Source organism: Myxocyprinus asiaticus, chromosome 16 (genome assembly GCF_019703515.2).
Source record: "Myxocyprinus asiaticus isolate MX2 ecotype Aquarium Trade chromosome 16, UBuf_Myxa_2, whole genome shotgun sequence".
In the NCBI taxonomy this organism is placed as follows: domain Eukaryota; kingdom Metazoa; phylum Chordata; class Actinopteri; order Cypriniformes; family Catostomidae; genus Myxocyprinus; species Myxocyprinus asiaticus.
The window spans coordinates 23758886-23776807 of NC_059359.1; the positions used below are offsets into that span (position 1 = coordinate 23758886).

The window sequence follows — 17922 nt, forward strand, 5'->3', positions numbered from 1 at the left end:
AAAGCCCGGTTCAGTACTCATAGGTCCAAGATTGGACGCAACCCACCACCTTTTTTTCGGTGCAATGAAGTAGGGGCTGTAAAACCCCTTCTTCATCTCGGCCAGAGGGACAGGTTCTACGCGCAAGGTAGCAGCATTTTCATCCTTCACCGAGGTGAAGTGGATACCGCTGAACCTGGGCAGACGCCTGGCGAACTGAATCGCGTAGCCGAGTCGGATGGTCCGGATCAACCATCACGATGGATTGGAAAGCGCAAGCCACGCATCCAAGCTCCGAGCGAGGGGGACCAAAGGGACAATCTCGTCGGACGTACCGGCAGGTGGGGCCTCGCGGTGGGGCGGAGCCCGAGGTGCCACACCATGTTGTGGCCATGCTGAGTCCAGGGACATCGAAGCACTTACCTGGCTCCTTGTGACCACCCCCGGAACAGCCTGGGACGGGGGAGGAAGAGGCCTATCCTCGCAACCCGTGGAGATTGTCACATCGGGGGCAGATTTGTGCCACAGCTGGGCACGCAGGGGCAGGGAGACTGCCGCTGGAGCGCCAACCCTGCAAGGATAAAAAGATGGACGGTGGTTGTGATGACAGCCGTGCACAGTGGTTATGTGACCCAGGGAACGAGGAAACCGCTCTTTTGCTGAACTGTTGGGTACTGCAGCTACTTGGGCATGCGGTGAAATTAAATGAAAAAGCAACAAAAGATTCTCCTCCCGGCCCTCCACCGGGGGATGGAGTGGTCTGTGGTCTGTTTACCAGCTCCAAGGTTGGTTTCGTCGTCGCTAGGTCGCCCGTCTGAGGGGTGCTTCGAAGCCTTCCGTGGGTTCTTGGCGGCCGGCCGTGAGACGGGTGGCGTCTTCTTCCTGCGGTGGGCTCCACGCAGGGGCCGGGCCGAAGGGGTGGGCTGCGGCAGAGCCGGTGCAGTCACCGCAGGGGGACGGCCTTGGCGACGAGCAGGCGGGGTGTGGGATCTTGAGCCGCGCCGGGGCAGGATGTGCCGGATAGCCTCCGTCTGCTGCTTCACTGTCGAGAACTGCTTTGTGTCATGCACAAAGTAGATGTCCTAAACGACTTGCCAGAACTGTAGTTTTCTAATATGAAATCTGTGGAGTGGTTAAAAAATAAATTTTAATGACTTCAACCTAAGTGTATGTAAACTTCTGACTTCAACTGTATATACATATATACAGGACTTGAAGGATCTGCTGCTAATGTCTTGGTTCCAGATACCACAGGACATCTTCATGCCTCTGCGGGTCGGCGCTGTTTTGGCAGCATGCGGAGGACCAACAGCATATTAAGCAGGAGGTCAAAATGTTTTGGCTCATCGGTGTATGTAAAATAAAGATTTCGAGAATTGTGACATTTTACTGGTATCGACCAGCATGGCACTGGCTGTTTGCATTTAGGTTTCACCAAGACCCCTGGCTCAGTATGTCCCGGAGAGGATTTGTTATCCAACTCACTCAGGCATTGTCAAGTCTTGAGGTTAAGAAGGGAATTTTGACTCAGTTTTCCATTCTCACAGAGTAGAAAGTGACTGTGCAGATGGATAGTATGAAAAATACTAAGTGTTAGAGAGGGTTTTTTTCTGTACTTTCTTATATTGATCAGATTAGTCTGCTTACATTGTGTATGTGTTGGTAAGTTGTTTACACATGTTAGGATTAGAGCGAGGGGAAACTCTTCAATGATGTTAGGGCCAGTGCATTGTTTTTCTCTTCCTGTTGAGATGGTTTGACCACATTTACAAAGTAAACCGGTAAAAAGGTCTGCTCCTTGCCTTCCATTGTCTTTTATTGCCAAGGGAATTAATAAAGGATGTGGTCCTGAATATATGTAAAATTAAGAGAGAAAGTTCAAGTTTGGTCTGGTCAGTTTCAACACGTCTCTATAGCGCCTTTTTAGTTGTGCTACCAAAATGTCCTCCTTTGTTCATTGCCTGCATCCTCAAAACATCAGCATTTGTCCATATTTTGAATGTTACTCTGATGCTGTACTCATCTAATTTCTGAGTATTCAAAAAATGTACCCAAGGCTACATATTAAAATAAAATATTTTGAAAATTCAGTCATCGGTTACGCATTGCTTTATTTATTTATTGCCTATTTGCTCATTGTTTTGTTTGCTGTTGGACAAAGGGAATTTTCAGAATGTCTGAGTTGCATCAGTGACTATTTATCTGGCTTATAGGTAAAAGAGCCAATCACCTTTTAGATACAAACGTCGCCTGTCAGTCAACTCGAGAACGCGCATGAGCTGGACCAGCTTGAATAATAGCACTTTTTAGCATTATCAGAGCTAAAGAAGCACAATTTATGATGCCATTGTTGTGAGATTTTGCTGCTGATTTTAAATATATTCTTTGATCATTATCTTGACCAACCGTTCTGGAGATTTCGGCCTTTCCTGATTCAAGTAGATAAGCACTGTAGTTTGATGTCGCTTGTATCCATAGGAGATTCTCAAGATGGTGGCCGCATGGACTGACTTGCCTTGAATGGGACTTTGGTTGCGTTTAAAAAATAAGAGAAGCACCATAAAAAATTATCATAAAAAATATTTTTTCAGATCCAAATGTAAGCCTTTATGCAGCGTTCTGCATGCCCATCTGCCGTAACACTCAAATCCTGCTCTCATTTAAACATAAAACTTGCTGCCTCAAGCGTTTCGACAGCTTTGACCTCAGTGATGTCAAATGCCATTGGCTCTTGTGTATCTTGTTAACTACTGCAACATCCAAATGTTTTGATGTAAATTAATTTTTTTTTTAGGTCTGCCTTCACTGAGAGGATGATTTCAGCTATTTAAACCTTCATTTTCACTCTGTTCCTCACATAGAGCTATCATGAGACAGCCCTGTTCGTTTAGTGTAATTCTTTTCTCAGTATCACAATTAATAGAAATGTGTGTTTTTTGACCTTTGAGTACATTGCAGAATGCACCTACGTAAGATTACTGCAAATGTTTTTTGTAGCTTATGTTAAAATTAAGCTGGTTTTGTAACACAAAAGAAAAATTCAGATTTCCCAGAGGCTAATCTCCAATAACGTACTTTTGTAACCCCAATAGTGCAGACATTATACAAAAGCAGTGTGTAACAACCCTGTACAAACTATTTCTAATTATTACTATTATTTAGGAAAAGTATTTATTTTTGTATTGTAAAAACAGTTACTCCTGAATACTTACTTTATTAGGTATACAAGATATGGTGATACAACAGTGCTATTTAAAGCTGAAAACAGTCAAAATATTCCAGACTAACACTGCAGATGTGATGGGTTAATAAATCTGTATCCAGCTGTAATGGATGGTCAACCCTGGTGTTTGTCTCTATTGAGTGTTCGCTTCAATATGCATCCCGTGTAATGGGAAATACGGATGTTCGCCGGTCGACCGGGGGAGGCAGTCACTCTCGAATGTTTCGCTGCTTAAATACGGGATAATGGGCTTTTAATGTTAATGTTGGCCAAAATACAGGAAGTTCTGGCAGAAACCGTAATAAATGTGTTACTCATCGGCAATACTATCGTGACAAATATAGGCACTGCTCCATCTTTCAATATAAGTGTCTTTGCAAAGTCTTTATCAAAATAGTTCTAAAAATAATTCTTAGAGAAATGTGCTGAACAAAACACAAAATCCCATATTGGTAAGTCCCATATTCAGAAGGCTATGCAGAGATGCAGTTTTTCCACAACCAGGAACACCACAATGTCTGGGGACCTTAATCTTTTTGTTGGTTAAAAGCAAACTATAGTAACAATAGTACCACCTTCAGAGTTGAAGTACCTCAACTGCTCTATCTGTTCACCGTGACGACACATACGCCCCAACCCATTCTGAAATGCTATTCTTTCACCATAATTGTGCAGAGCGGTTATCTGATTTACTGTAGACTTTGTCAGTTTGAACCAGTCTGGCCATTCTCTGTTGACCTCTCTCATCAACAAGGCATTTCCATACACAGAACTGCAGCTCACTGGATGTTTTTTGTTTCTGGCACCATTCAGAGTAAATTCTAGAGACTAGTGTTGTCACGGTACCAAAATTTCAGTATTCAGTACCGATACCAGTGAAATTTCACGATTCTCGATACCAATTTCGATACCACAGCAAAAATATGCTTTTTAATAAATATATTATTATAGTTATTATAGTTTAATAATTATTATTATTTTCCAGAACATGTTTTAAAGTTTAATTTAATCATCAAAATGGTGTCTAATCAATTAATTCTTAAAACTTAAGTGAAAAAAACGTTTTTTGTTGGACGCTTCACTTTTCCAGATAAACAGTTTGCAACACAGCCCAGTGTGATCATTGAAGACTTTTAAGTCACATCTGAAATCTCATCTCTTTACACTGCCCTTTGAGTCAGACAAATGAAATGTAGGACACAGTTTTGGAGTGTTTTTATTTTAGACTACTAGTGTTTGTGTATGTGGTAATTTTGAAATGTTAAGTTTTAAATGTTATTACTGTGAAGCACTTTGGCCAACTCTGTTGTTTTAAATGCTATATAAATGAAGTTGAGTTGAGATTAAAGCGCAAATGCTATGATTTAATTATATAAATATATATTTTACATGTGCTGTGTGGTTCACAATGGATAAGTGCTCTGCTCTGTCATCTCCTACAACGTGAATGACTCTCAATGTCTGTGGAGTTTTTAGTGGATGAACGGTCGGATTTATTTAAAGTATGCAGCTTGTCCATAGTAAGATTGTAGCCTTTTGCGGTTTAATAAATCACACTAGGACGTCACTTGGATTATTTGTCCATTTCAGTGTTAAAGGAGTAACAGAGCATGCATTCAAAATAAGCCTGTGAGCTTTTTAAAGCTGTCCTGTGTCAGTCATACTGTGCGCTGGTACTGGATTGAGTTGGTGCTCAGTACCACCGGTACTGCAGAAACGCTGGTATCGTTACATCTTTTTTATTTTAATTTCGACTTGGTACCAAAGTACCAGTACTTTTGACAACACTACTAGAGACTGTTGTGTGTGAAAATCCCTGGAGATCAGCAGTTACATAAATACTCAAACCAGCCCATCTGGCACCAACAATCATGCCACGGTTCAAATAATTGAGATCATATTTTTCCCCATTCTGATGGGAATATTAACTGAAGCTCCTGACCTGTGTATGCATGATTTTATGCACTATACTGCTGCCACACGATTGGCTGATTAGATAATCACATGGATGATTGTTGGTGCCAGATGAGCTGGTTTGAGTATTTCTGTAACTGCTGATTTCTTCGGATTTTCATGCACAACAGTCTTTAGAATTTACACAGAATGGTGCCAAAAACAGAAAACATCCAGTGAGCAGGAGTTCTTTGGATGGAAATGCCTTGTTGATGAAAGAGGTCAACAGAGAATGGCCAGACTGGTTGGAACTGACAAAGTCTATGGTAACTCAGATAACTGCTTTGTACAATTGTGGTGAGAAGAATAGCATCTCAGAATGCTATTCTAAGATGCCGGTTGGCACTGTTTTGGCAGCACAAGGGCTCTTTTTGGACTGGAGAGGAAGTTTTGAGTTCTGAAACTTGCAATATGTTTTTATAGTACAATGACTTCTTATATGTCAAAATATCAAGGAAGTTTTGATTCCACGTGACTTGATCTCTTTAATAAAATATTTTGTAAAAAACACAAATGTCCTGGTTCGTGACTTTTTTTGTTTTTTAGTGAGTACATAGAAAAATCTGTGTTCAAAACCCTGTCCTTGCCTTACCCCGATTCACTACGGTAAGCTTACAGTAATGATTTATATTTTGAGCTGTCGGGTCAGATTTGACGCAAAATTGCAGGCTTGTGTCATTCATCCTTGCATGCTAACGTCATCTCCGTAAGAAGAGTAAAGAAGCATCAGCTACTACATTGTGTGTGTGTGTGTGTGTATGTCGCCTAGGGAAGTGGCAGCAGTTTCAGCAGTGGTAGGACAGCAGTCTCCGAATGGATGTTTAGCTGTTAACTGTTTGGCAAGGTTTTTTACTTGCTATAATGCTTGGACATGTTTTCTGGTAGGGTTGTTGAAGCTTTATTGGATGTCATGCTTTAATGAATTGGCCATTACTCAGGGATATTGTGTTATTGTAATCGCAATGTGTTTAACAGGCTACGTTTTCCAGTGAATTTACTGTAAAATGTTTACGTGACTTCAGAGTATTTTATAACATTTCTAGATTTTTGAGGTTCCCTAAATGTGTGTTTGTGTGTGCGCGCTCCGCTGTTTTCTAATTTCTTATGTTAATAATGTAATAATTTCATAGCACAGTAATGTACATTTTAATTTGTTTAGTGTGTAACTATAACTTTACTGCCAAAGAAATAAGGAAACTATTTATTATTGTAACTGTTATATTGTATATTTTGTAATATTATTTTCATGTTTAATAAAGTATATTTCATCCCCATCATTATTGAATCCTCGTTTTGTGTTTTTATATTACAGTCTTATTGTTTGCAGCTCATAGACCAACTATTGTAATATTACGGTTCACTTGCGTTGTCCATTGAGGCTGTATGTTGTTATATAGAAATAATTAAGTGTCTTCCATTGAATTCGTATCAGCCATATCAGGAGTTTCATCTCTTAAATTTGGGTCATATGTAGTACAATACAAATGTTAAAGTATGGTGGATAAAACACTTGAATAATCATATTAAAATATGTAAATAAGAGTGTTGTTTATCTGTCTCAAAGCAAGTAATATCTTGGTTATAAATGTTTAATTGAATAACATGACATCAAAGAGGAAATAGCACGTCATGACTTCGGCTCTGCAGTTGAATATCTCTGAGTGATCACAGGCAAAATCCAGATAACCTCAAACCATGAGGTTTATCCATGCAAAAGAGCAGTGCTGAAACACAACTAACGTAAAACGTTCCTCCGCAAGTTACTTGCAGTTTTAGTTTTCAACCACAGTTGCTAGAGAGCCCAAAGTTCCGTAGTGCAGCTTTCCTAAGTTCGCAAATTCCTCGAGCACTGCACATTACTCTGTTTTCAGGGTTCCAATTTGTTACCAAGATGGCCATTTTGACCATTTACACACACACACACACACACACACACTAGCCACAATCACAAAAGTCACGAGCGCTCTGCTTGCGTTTAATGCACTCAGCTGCATTTACTACCATCAACTGATTTATGGTACAGTGTGACATGCAAAATACTGTCTCGCCATATTATATTTCTTGCATTCAGTGAGGTTCAGTGTGTGATTCATTAAAATCGGCTATCGCCTATCCAGCAAAAATACTTTTAATGTAGCAATAAGAACATACATTTATTAAATGGCATTGTCTTTGTTTGTCTAAACTTTCTCATGTCGAAAAAAGGGGCCAACTTTGGGTCGTCCAGTTAGGGTGAAGGTCACTGGACACCCTGTACTGGAACATCCAATAGAGGCAAAGGTTATTCGGCCAATTGAGGGTTTGCACTTAAAGAAGGACAGAGATTGAGGCTAGTTGGTCTTAGTACACAGTTAAGGCAACTTTGACACCAAATCAGTGTGCAGAGGGGCTCGCAAATGCCCCTTTCGCACCATAGCAAAACAAATATCCGTTGGACCAAACAAGAAGCAAATTCACACTAGCACAATAGATGGCACATCGACCAATGCACCATTCTGCTGGTCTTCCATCAGATTACCTTAAAAGCTTTAAAAGTAAAAAATCTGTTTGAGACTCATAATTGAAAATATTTAACTGTTCTGCAATAGCAAAGTCACCGCAGTAACATCTACAAACTTTTGTGATGAATCCCCATATTGAATACTTAAAACAACAAACAAGGGCTCTCATGGCAGCAGCTATGTACATGTGGTACATGTGGGCATGTTGAAGTGAGTAATTCATTTTTATTGTACACTGGGTGAAAGTTCACCTCACTAGAACAGAGAGACAGTTGGTATGGGAGAAAATAACAAAGCTGTTCTCTCCAGGGACTAAGAGTAATGAAAATAAAGGAAGGAAGAGTTCACAGAAAAGTAGAGGGGATGACGTAAGAGTCAACATGATTGAAACTTAAAATGACAGAATGTCACGTTATGATTGGAGGAGATGGGGTGGGACGGAGGGGAAGAGAGAGCGTCCAATCAAAACATCCCATCTTACTGTCTTTCCCTTTTGCTGCCCCCCCCCCCTTCCTTCCCATGTCTCTATTTCTCTGGCTGCATGGCTATGCTGGTATAGAGCGGACAGGATGCACAACAACTCTGGCATGAGTTCAGAAGAGGGTAATGTTCACTTTCCAGGGATCAGTCTGTGTGTGTGTGTGTGTCTCTTTGTTTGTATGTGCTCTGTTATGCATCCTGGGATGTTTTTAGGTTGTAGGTTCTCACACTTCAAGCTCTGCTAAACCTCCCTGTGTACTTTAAAAAGTGTGTTGTTGCCCTTCTGCTGTGCGTTGTGGTGTATGCTTTATTGATACGTTTTATTCATGTATTTTTAATGCACTGGCATTGAAAATGCAAGTGTTGCTTACAGTAGTTTGACTTAGGTGGTTAGGGCAAGCTTGGGCTGTAGATGGGTACAAGAAAAGAACAGCTTGTTTCATTGTGTTCCGCTCAACAAAAAACAAAAAATCATACAGCTATACCGGTGCTATTTTTCCCACCACGTACAAGAAATTCTGAATCTAATACAATATGCAATAATTAAATAAAGTGAAGACATGAGGCTGTCTTCTTTTATATTATTTTAAATGTTATGCATCATATTTTATGCTACTTTTTTATATGATTTTTTTTATATCAACTGTATTTATATCATTGTACCTTTTGTTGTATTATCCAGGCATTAAAAAAAGAGAAGCTGGGTTTGGGAGTTGGAATGTAATTGTAACAAAATACATACATAAATACTGTATGAAGACAGAAGACACCAAACGAATGCAAGAGTGTTCTTTACTCATTTCACTTGCCCAAAACAACACAGATTCTACAGTATATTCCTCTAAATGCATTAAAAACATGGAAAGAACATAATGAAACATTTATGCCAAATTAGGTAAATAAATGCCTTAACCGCGTTTAATATACTAATCTCATACATTGGCAGCTACTGCACAGGGGTGACATTTTTTACATTTTATTTGTTTCGGTCTTCTGTGTGAATAGACCTTTCGTCAGCAGTCCATCTCTCAAATTCATAAGGACAATTCACACCTATTCACACTAAATATTTGAAAAATTTGCAAGACAAACTACTGACTAATTCATTTATTTAATGCATTTCGGGCATTTATTTACCTAATTTGGCATAACTCTTTCATTAGGTTCTTTCCATGTTTTTGATGCATTTAGAGGAATTTAGAATCTATTTTGTGTGTGTGCGTGTGCGTGAAAGGAGCAAGGAGTGCTGTTGCATTCGTCCTGTGCCTTCTGTCTTCATATATATGCATGTATTTTGCTACGAGTATATTCCAAACGAACTCTCGAACCCACCTCTTTTTTTAATGCCTGGATCAGATAACAAGGGACAGAGATATAAATACATGTGGAATAATGTACATTAAGTAAAACAGGTATAGCATAAAATATGATTCATAACATTAAAAATAATATAAAAGAAGACAAATAGCAGTGGGGTTCAGCAATTTGTTTGTCTAAACTCGTAGTATTTATTGCATGTAAAAAGTCTTTTTATGTCATATTTCACTACGAGTTTATTCCAAACGAATTGCTGAACCTCACTGCTATTTTTAATGCCAGGAAAATGTAACAGGCACAGTACTATACATATTAAATAATGTATATTAAGACAAAACACCAGGTATATTATATAATATGAGGCATCAGACCATAACATAAATATTCTAAAAAGATTTTTAAGCTGTTCACAGCTTCTATATTATTAATTTGCTGCGTATTTGCATTGAATTCAGAGTTGTTGCTCGTAAGAGGAGTAAAAGCGTTTGAATAACGCCATGGGAATCCATTGTTCCTATTCAAAGGTTCAGTCAGAACAAACATTTGCACTGGAAATTCAGTCTTGGTGTGAATAAGCCTTAAGTCATTTATCTGCCTCCAAATCACTAGATTTAAGACATGAATCTGTCAGGTTCTGGTTAGCTACAGCCTTTGGACCAAGGACAGGCCACAGAAAAGGAGGAGAAAGAGAGATGTGGCCCTTGAGACAGTAAGGCATATTGTTTTTTTTTTGTTGTTTTTTTTGCCATTTGAAGAGATCACTGACAGCCAGAGAGAGTAAGGGACCACGAGAGGATGCCTTGGCAGAGCGGAAAAATTGAGAGTTTAAGTCTTATAGGAAGAGAAAGAGAGTGGAACATGGGACATAACTGCTTTTTTAAACCTTTGAACCTTAATGTGCATCAAATGGGAAGGTATTTAGGGGATTGAACACTAAATGATGCTGAAAATGTAATGCAGCAGGTGTGTTTTGGGTGCTGTGATTCCCGTCAGCATCTCCACCAACTCTTGTTAGGTTGTTTGATGCACACTGAGGGAAAATTATTTAGGATGTCTTATTAAGTCACCTGTCATAATCTTGTTAGAACTGAGATACCTTTCTTTTCTGGATTATCACTCATCTATATTGTCACTGTATCTGATGTGTCAATCCTGATAAGCGTAATGTGCATGAATGTATGATGACTGCACAAGTGTTAGCTGGCTCATGACCATTCGTCTCTAGTAACTCAGTATTATGTCCTGTGATGTTGTCCACAGCTTCTTTCCTCTTCTAGCCTATAGCTTTCTGCACTTCCTGTGTCAATAATAGTTTTCTTAAAAGTCAGCTTTCTCAAGACGTAAATGTATTGTAATATGTCCTAGTAAAACTCTTTAGTGGTGTAGTTGTACAGTATGTGTGAAAGTGTTAGGACCTATTATGTAGGATGTCATAGATGTGCTGTATAGATGTACTTCGGCAGAGTTTTGAATTGATTGATCTCTGATTAGGTGAGTGAATATAAAGTGCTTTAAAAAAAAATTTAAAAAAATAAAGACTGATTTCATGGTTGAGCTGTAACAGAAGTTTACATGAACCCTTCCTTTAGAGCTTTTGCCCTAAAATTAATCTCCGTATTAGCCTAAGTGTTGTGTCTGTGTACGTACCAATCTGAAGTAATTATTTTGTCCTTAACCCATCTGATCCCCTTAGTGATGGACACCAAGGCGGTGTTCACTGCCCTGTATGACGTGTGTGAAGAGAATGCCACCTTTTTTTCGGGGGCCACTAAGGGCCAAGCCGGGAATGCAGCTCAGCACCTGGTGGATGCCATGACCACTATTCAGGAGCATGCTCGTAGTTTGGAGCCTGTCATCACTGGATTTGCTGCCATCTACCACCATTTTGACTTTGACCCTCATATTCCTGCCAACGGATATCGCTCCCTTGTTAAGGTGTTTGTCTCACTGTCTTTAAAGGGATAGTTCACCCAAAAATAAAAATTCTCTCATCATTTACTCACCCTCATGCCATCTAAGATACGACTTACTTTCTTTTACTGAACACAAACAAAGATTTTTAGTGAAAAAGGAGTTACATTTTGGTGTGTTCTTGCCCAAAACCAACTGGAATGCTTAAAAAGACATTGATTCACCCACTGAAGTCTTATGGATTACTTTTATGATGACTTTATTTCCTTTTTGGAGCTTCAAATGCCTGGTCACTATTAACTTGCATTGTATGGATCTACAGAGCTGAGATTCTAAAAATGTCAGTTTGTGTTCAGCAGAAGAAAGTCATACACATCTTAAATGGAATGAGGCATAAGTAAATGATGAAAGAATTTTCATTTTTGGTTGAACTTACCCTTTAATGAGTTGGCATGAGGGGGAAGAGAAGGCTTTTTGCATGTTTATCATTCTTGTTTTTCTCCCTATTGAAAACAGTTCATTTTAATTATTGAATCATGATTAACTGGTTTACGTACTCTGCAGCTATCAAAAGTGAAATGTACGTTTTCAAACCGGTTTCCCAAACACTCCCCCAATCTGTCAATGGTTGGCCAATCAGATAGTCCCGCCCCAAACTCATGCCATTGGTTGTCAGTGTTGCTATGTCGGGCTTGTTGGCATGCTCAAACAAACAGAGCAATGTTTTGATAGCACCACAGTGATAATATATGTGCTGAAGCCAATGCATAATTATTTGTTAGTCGCTTTTGATAAAAATGTTTGCTAAATGAATAAATGTAAACGTGATCTTTTTTTTTAGGGTATATCACCTAAAAATGGCTTACTTATAGAGAAAGAATTTGAACATTGAAAAACTACACACTTCAGCTTTAAGGCGTTTTTTTTTTGTCTTGCGCCACCCAGTCCAAACTTTCCCTGTATTTTACATGTTTTCTTCCCCCATTGACCATAATGAATTTGTAAAATGTGTTTGGAATATGTATCATACTTTTGAATGGCCTTGTGTTTCCTACTACTGCTCCTTTCATATCTCATTCAATTTTTGTCTTCCTCTTCCTCAGGTGGTGCGCTGCTGCCTCCTCCAAATCATCAATAAAGGACGCTATATCACATCCAACAGACGAAGCATCTTTTTCCGTACCAGACACAATGCGGTGGAGATGGAGGCGTACTGCAGCGCTCTGTGTCAGCTCAGGGCGCTGCTCTATCTAGCTCAGAGACTGCTTCATGACAACAGCCATGGCAACCTCTTTTTCCAGGAGGAGAGCGGCCTCAGTCAGAGCTTCCTCAGAGAGTCCGCCTCCATGCACAAAGGCTGCTTCTATGGCCGCTGTGTTGGATTTCAGGTGTGTTGCATTTATAGATACTGAATTGAAGGTTAGAAACACAGTATTAGCACGTGGTAAAAAGTAAATGTGTGTACAGTGCATCCTGAAAGTATTCACAGCGCTTCACTTTTTCCACATTTTGTTATGTTACAGCCTTATTCCAAAATGGATTAAATTCATTATTTTCCTCAAAAGTCTACAAACAATACTCCATAATGACAATGTGAAAGAAGTTTGTTTGAAATCTTTGCAAATCTATTAAAAATAAAAATGAAAAAAATCACATGTACATAAGTATTCACAGCCTTTGCCATGACACTCAAAATTCATCCGTAAATGGAAGAAGTTTGGAACCACCAGGACTCTTCCTAGAGCTGGCCGCCTGGCCAAACTGAGCGATCGGGGGAGAAGGGCCTTAGTCGGGGAGGTGACCAAGAACCCGATGGTCACTCTGACAGAGCTCCAGCATTTCTCTGTGGAGAGAGGAGAACCTTCCAGAAGAACAACCATCTCTGCAGCACTCCACCAATCAGGCCTGTATGGTAGAGTGGCCAGACGGAAGACACTCCTTAGTAAAAGGCACATGACGGCCCACCTGGTGTTTGCCAAAAGGCACCTGAAGGACTCTCAGACCATGAGAAACAAAGATTGAACTCTTTGGCCTGAATGGCAAGCGTCATGTCTGGAGGAAACCAGGCACCACTCATCAGCTGGCCAATACCATCCCTACAGTGAAGCATGGTGGTGGCAGCATCATGCTGTGGGGATGTTTTTCAGTGGCAGGAACTGGGAGACTAGTCAGGATCGAGGGAAAGATGAATGCAGCAATGTACAGAGACATCCTTGATGAAAACCTGCTCCAGAGCGCTCTGGACCTCAGACTGGGGCGAAGGTTCATCTTCCAACAGGACAACGACCCTAAGCACACAGCCTCTTGGCAAAGGAGTGGCTCCGGGACAACTCTGTGAATGTCCTTGAGTGGCCCAGCCAGAGCCCAGACTTGAACCCGATTGAACATCTCTGGAGAGATCTGAAAATGGCTGTGCACCGAAGCTCCCCATCCAACCTGATGGAGCTTGATAGGTCCTGCAAAGAAGAATGAGAGAAACTGCCCAAAAATAGGTGTGCCAAGCTTGTAGCATCATACTCAAAAAGACTTGAGGCTGTAATTGGTGCCAAAGGTGCTTCAACAAGGTATTGAGCAAAGGCTGTGAATACTTATGTACATGTGATTTTTTTCATTTTTTATTTTTAATACATCTGCAAAGATTTCAAACAAACTTCTTACATGTTGTCATTATGGGGTATTGTTTGCAGAATTTTGAGGAAAATAATGAATTTAATCCATTTTGGAATAAGGCCGTAACATAACAAAATGTGGAAAAAGTGAAGCGCTGTGAATACTTTCCGGATGCACTGTACTTTAGGTGAAATAAGGCAAGAATGGAGCACACATTCCTAATATTTTTTTTTTTCACATACTATTTGAAGCTGGTTAAAACATTTTTGTTTTTTGTTTGAGTGAACGACCCCTGGTGTGCCAGCTGAGAGTTCCCTTTGTTGTATTGGTAACTTTCTAGTTGATTTTAAGTCTACAATTTGTTTACCCTTTTTTTAACCTCTGAAGATACACTTTTCCTGTTTTCGACTGAAATGGTGCTAGTTCTTGTGCTGGAGCTGATGCTCAAGACAGGGAATCTGCAAACCTCTCTCAAAATTGGCCTGCGTTTCCACTGACTTGAGCAGTGCAATGATGTAACTGACTACATTACTACTTAAAGTGGCCACAAATAAACATGCACTTCACAGCCTTTTGTAACAGTCTGAAATTTGAAAGATATTTTACAAATAAAATCATGGCAATCAGTTCACACTTATTTGTAATTGATGAACATTATTGTATGGACATTATCCTGCCCCCTGGCTTCTGACCTTAGCTGTGTCTGAAACCAGCTGGCATTTGTTTTCCAAATCTGATTATCTTGTTCTCTCTCTATACAGTTTACTCCTGCCATCCGTCCATGCCTGCAGTCAATTGCTATAAGCCTGGTGGCCTTCGGAGAGAACTACAAGAAGCATCAGTCAGGGATAGGTCAGTGGAAACTGTCAATTTCAACATCATCTGATGCTGAACTACCTCATGTATTTTCGGTGTAAAGGGAAGGCAGCATGGTCATTTTAAACCCTAATAAACCTCATTTACATAAACCTACTTATACTGTCTGCACCACAGGTTTTCACTAGTCACAGATGTAATAAAGGCCCAACCTATATGCTTATGTTTACTCTGCCTGAAATGTGATCAAGAAAAAAGCCATCAAAGCACACTGACCCTCAGAGGCATTATAATATTGTCTCTTGTGCTCAATGCTGCACCCTAGTGGAGGCAGGAGATATTGCACCATATGGTGAGTAGCTCTCATGGAGGGCAGTGTGGATGAGAGAAACTTGTGTCCTTCCCTAACCTGTCCTCCATCCTGCTAGAATACCCTTTGCCCCACTATAGAGGTGATTTAAGTGTGACTTTTGCCTGTGCCTTACTTACAAAAGGGTACCACGTTACAACTAATGTTTTTTGATCATGTTCTATATAAATACCATGAAGCATAACTATGATTAGAGATAATTACTTATTGATGACTTTCAGTTTCTGTTGTTGATTGTCAATTTTAAACCCATTGCTAATGTGTGCTTGTCAAGGTATGATTATGTAATTTCCAGGTGGTAGCTGTTATTTATGTGTTTCTGTTTGATTGGTTACCCACATTCACCTCTTTCCCTTCCATATTACTGTCCCTGGCCAACAAATTATACCGTGACGTGATATGCCAGTTATGTAAACAGCTATTATTCTGTCTATGTTTGCCTGTATTTCTCAGGTGTAGCAGCCAGTTCATTCTTAACCTCTGGAAAGTACGCCATTGACCCTGAACTGAGAGGTCAAGAGTACGAACGCATCACACAGAATCTCGACGTTCATTTTTGGAAGACGTTCTGGAACATTACAGAGACTGAAGTGCTTTCAGTCAGTATTACACATCTTAGATCATTTCAGTGTACTACACTCACACTGCCCTGCAAAGGCAAAATGCTGTAACTACACATTTTGTCAAAATTGACTTTGTAACCAAAATGGGGTCTTTTACACTAGGGTCTATGCTGTGACAGGTGGGTTTGCCACAACTATGCTCTGATTCAGATTCAATACCTTTGAGTGATGAAACTCTATTGACATTTTTTGCTACAGCTGTCCAGATCTCATCCAGAACACATGACTGATAATAAGACAGCAATAACCCACCCAAGCTCCTATATTAGATTTTTCAGTCGTCTTTTAATACATTTCAATTTGCATTGTAGTGAAACGGTGCTTTATCTCATCTCTCCTTTCCTCTGTTCCTCTCAAGAGTCTGGTGTGTATGACGGCCACACAAGTGAAGGTGAATCGAGCTCTTTCTGTGCCTCCCATGGCCTTTGACCTGCCATTGGCATCAGATCCTACCCACATGGTGACTGTGTCTCCTCCGGCAGCTCATATCGGCCCAGCACCTATCCAAATGAGACTGATCTCTTATGAGCTGAGGGAAGGACAGGTACAACTGTTCACACAGATAAAACTGACATCCAAACATGCATCTTAAGAGCAGTGTTGGGTAAGATACTAAAAAAAGTAATCCACTACAAATGACTAACTTCTTCTCTAAAAATTATCAGATTACTTTACTGATTACTTCACTGAAAATGTAATCCCATTACTAATTTCTTTACTTTTAAGTTACTTTCTAAAAAACTAGTCACAAACATTTTTTTTTTCTGCTCAACAAATTAAATATAATGTCTAATTTCTGCTTGTTCATTGTCGCACACCTTTCATCTGTCACAGAAATGCAAACAGACGTACATATGAATATATGAATTCATATTTGAATTGTATTACACACAGATAATATATTTTTTAGAAATGTATATCTTAAGTAATGTTCTTAAAATTAATTACTTTCCTTGAAAGTCAGTAGCTGTAATCTGATTACAAGAATTTAAAATATAATGTGTTACACTCCTTTTTGTGCCTAAAAGTAATTAGATTACACTAACTAATTACTTTGAAATCCAAATACTCCCAACACTGCTTAAGAGAGAATCCATGCAGAAATTAAAATTGTCTTGTAATCAACCTCATGTTGTTCTAAACACAAATTTCTTTCTTTCTTACCTGGAACACCAAAGGAAATGTTAGGTAGTATGTTTTTCTCAGTTATCATTCACTTTCATTGCATCTTTTTGCCATACTGTGAAAGTGAACGGTGACTGAGGCTTTTATACTGCCAAACATCTCCTTTTGTGTTATAGGGAAAAAAGAAAGCCATGGAGGTTTGGAACAACATGAGGGTGTCTGAATGATTACAGAATTTTCATTTTTGGTTGAACCATGCATTAATTGGTCTCAAAACACAACAGTCTCATCTGACTCTCTTCCTCCTCCTCATAAAAGCTAAAGTCATACTCAAGTATGAACTTTAATTTGAATAATAATTTTTTGTTTGATAGTCAATTTTCTTTTCTACCTGCTCTTGTCATTAAATAAATAAATATGGTCAGTTGGAGGAATGAACAGCGGCATAGGTCATAATGAGGTGCACTTTAAAACGCAGCTGGTATTAATCAACATCGCTGTATAAATGACACCATTGTGCATTTTGATGAAGACATTTAAACCTACAGTGTTATTATGAAAGATGATTGACAGAAATAAAGAAATACAAATATAAAGGAGTGTATTTTTAACCTCTAACAACTCTTAATATTTAAAAGATGTTTTCCCTTTCATAGTCATTATGGATGAAAGACATTACAAACAACATCTCTTTTAAAGAGAAAATAAGGCTCTGACTTCATATTTTTACACTTGTTCTTGTCTTCTAATGATTTGAAAGACTTCAGAAGACATGAACACATTTCTGGTAAGGGATCATAGTGAGCAACTATACTCCCTGGTTTTTACGGTGCATTCTGGGGAGGGCTTGAATTAGATGTAATGTAGATGACTTAGATGTAATAGTGTTTTGAAAAGCTTACATGACTTTGGTTTACACACTTTGAACTCCTATTGATCAAGCAGCTGTATAAACGTGTTTTTATTTCAAATCTGTGCTGTCAGTGGGGTTTAATTACTTGTCTCTCTTGGCTG

At 39.3% G+C, this 17922-nt stretch overlaps 1 protein-coding gene across 4 annotated transcripts in view; it reads left to right on the forward strand.

Annotated features, from left to right (window-relative positions):
* Positions 1 to 17922, forward strand: part of lipeb (lipase, hormone-sensitive b) — a 50995-nt gene that overhangs the window by 5511 nt on the left and 27562 nt on the right. For 2 of the 4 annotated variants that reach the window (XM_051719998.1, XM_051719999.1), the window contains exons 2-7: positions 8216 to 8259; positions 11147 to 11388; positions 12468 to 12752; positions 14736 to 14826; positions 15614 to 15759; positions 16142 to 16327. In XM_051719998.1, coding sequence (XP_051575958.1) covers positions 8226 to 8259; positions 11147 to 11388; positions 12468 to 12752; positions 14736 to 14826; positions 15614 to 15759; positions 16142 to 16327 — 984 coding nt within the window. In that variant the 5' untranslated portion in view covers positions 8216 to 8225. The remainder of the gene's footprint in view (positions 1 to 8215; positions 8260 to 11146; positions 11389 to 12467; positions 12753 to 14735; positions 14827 to 15613; positions 15760 to 16141; positions 16328 to 17922) is intronic. The other 2 variants (XM_051719996.1, XM_051720000.1) reach the window with 2 other exon arrangements.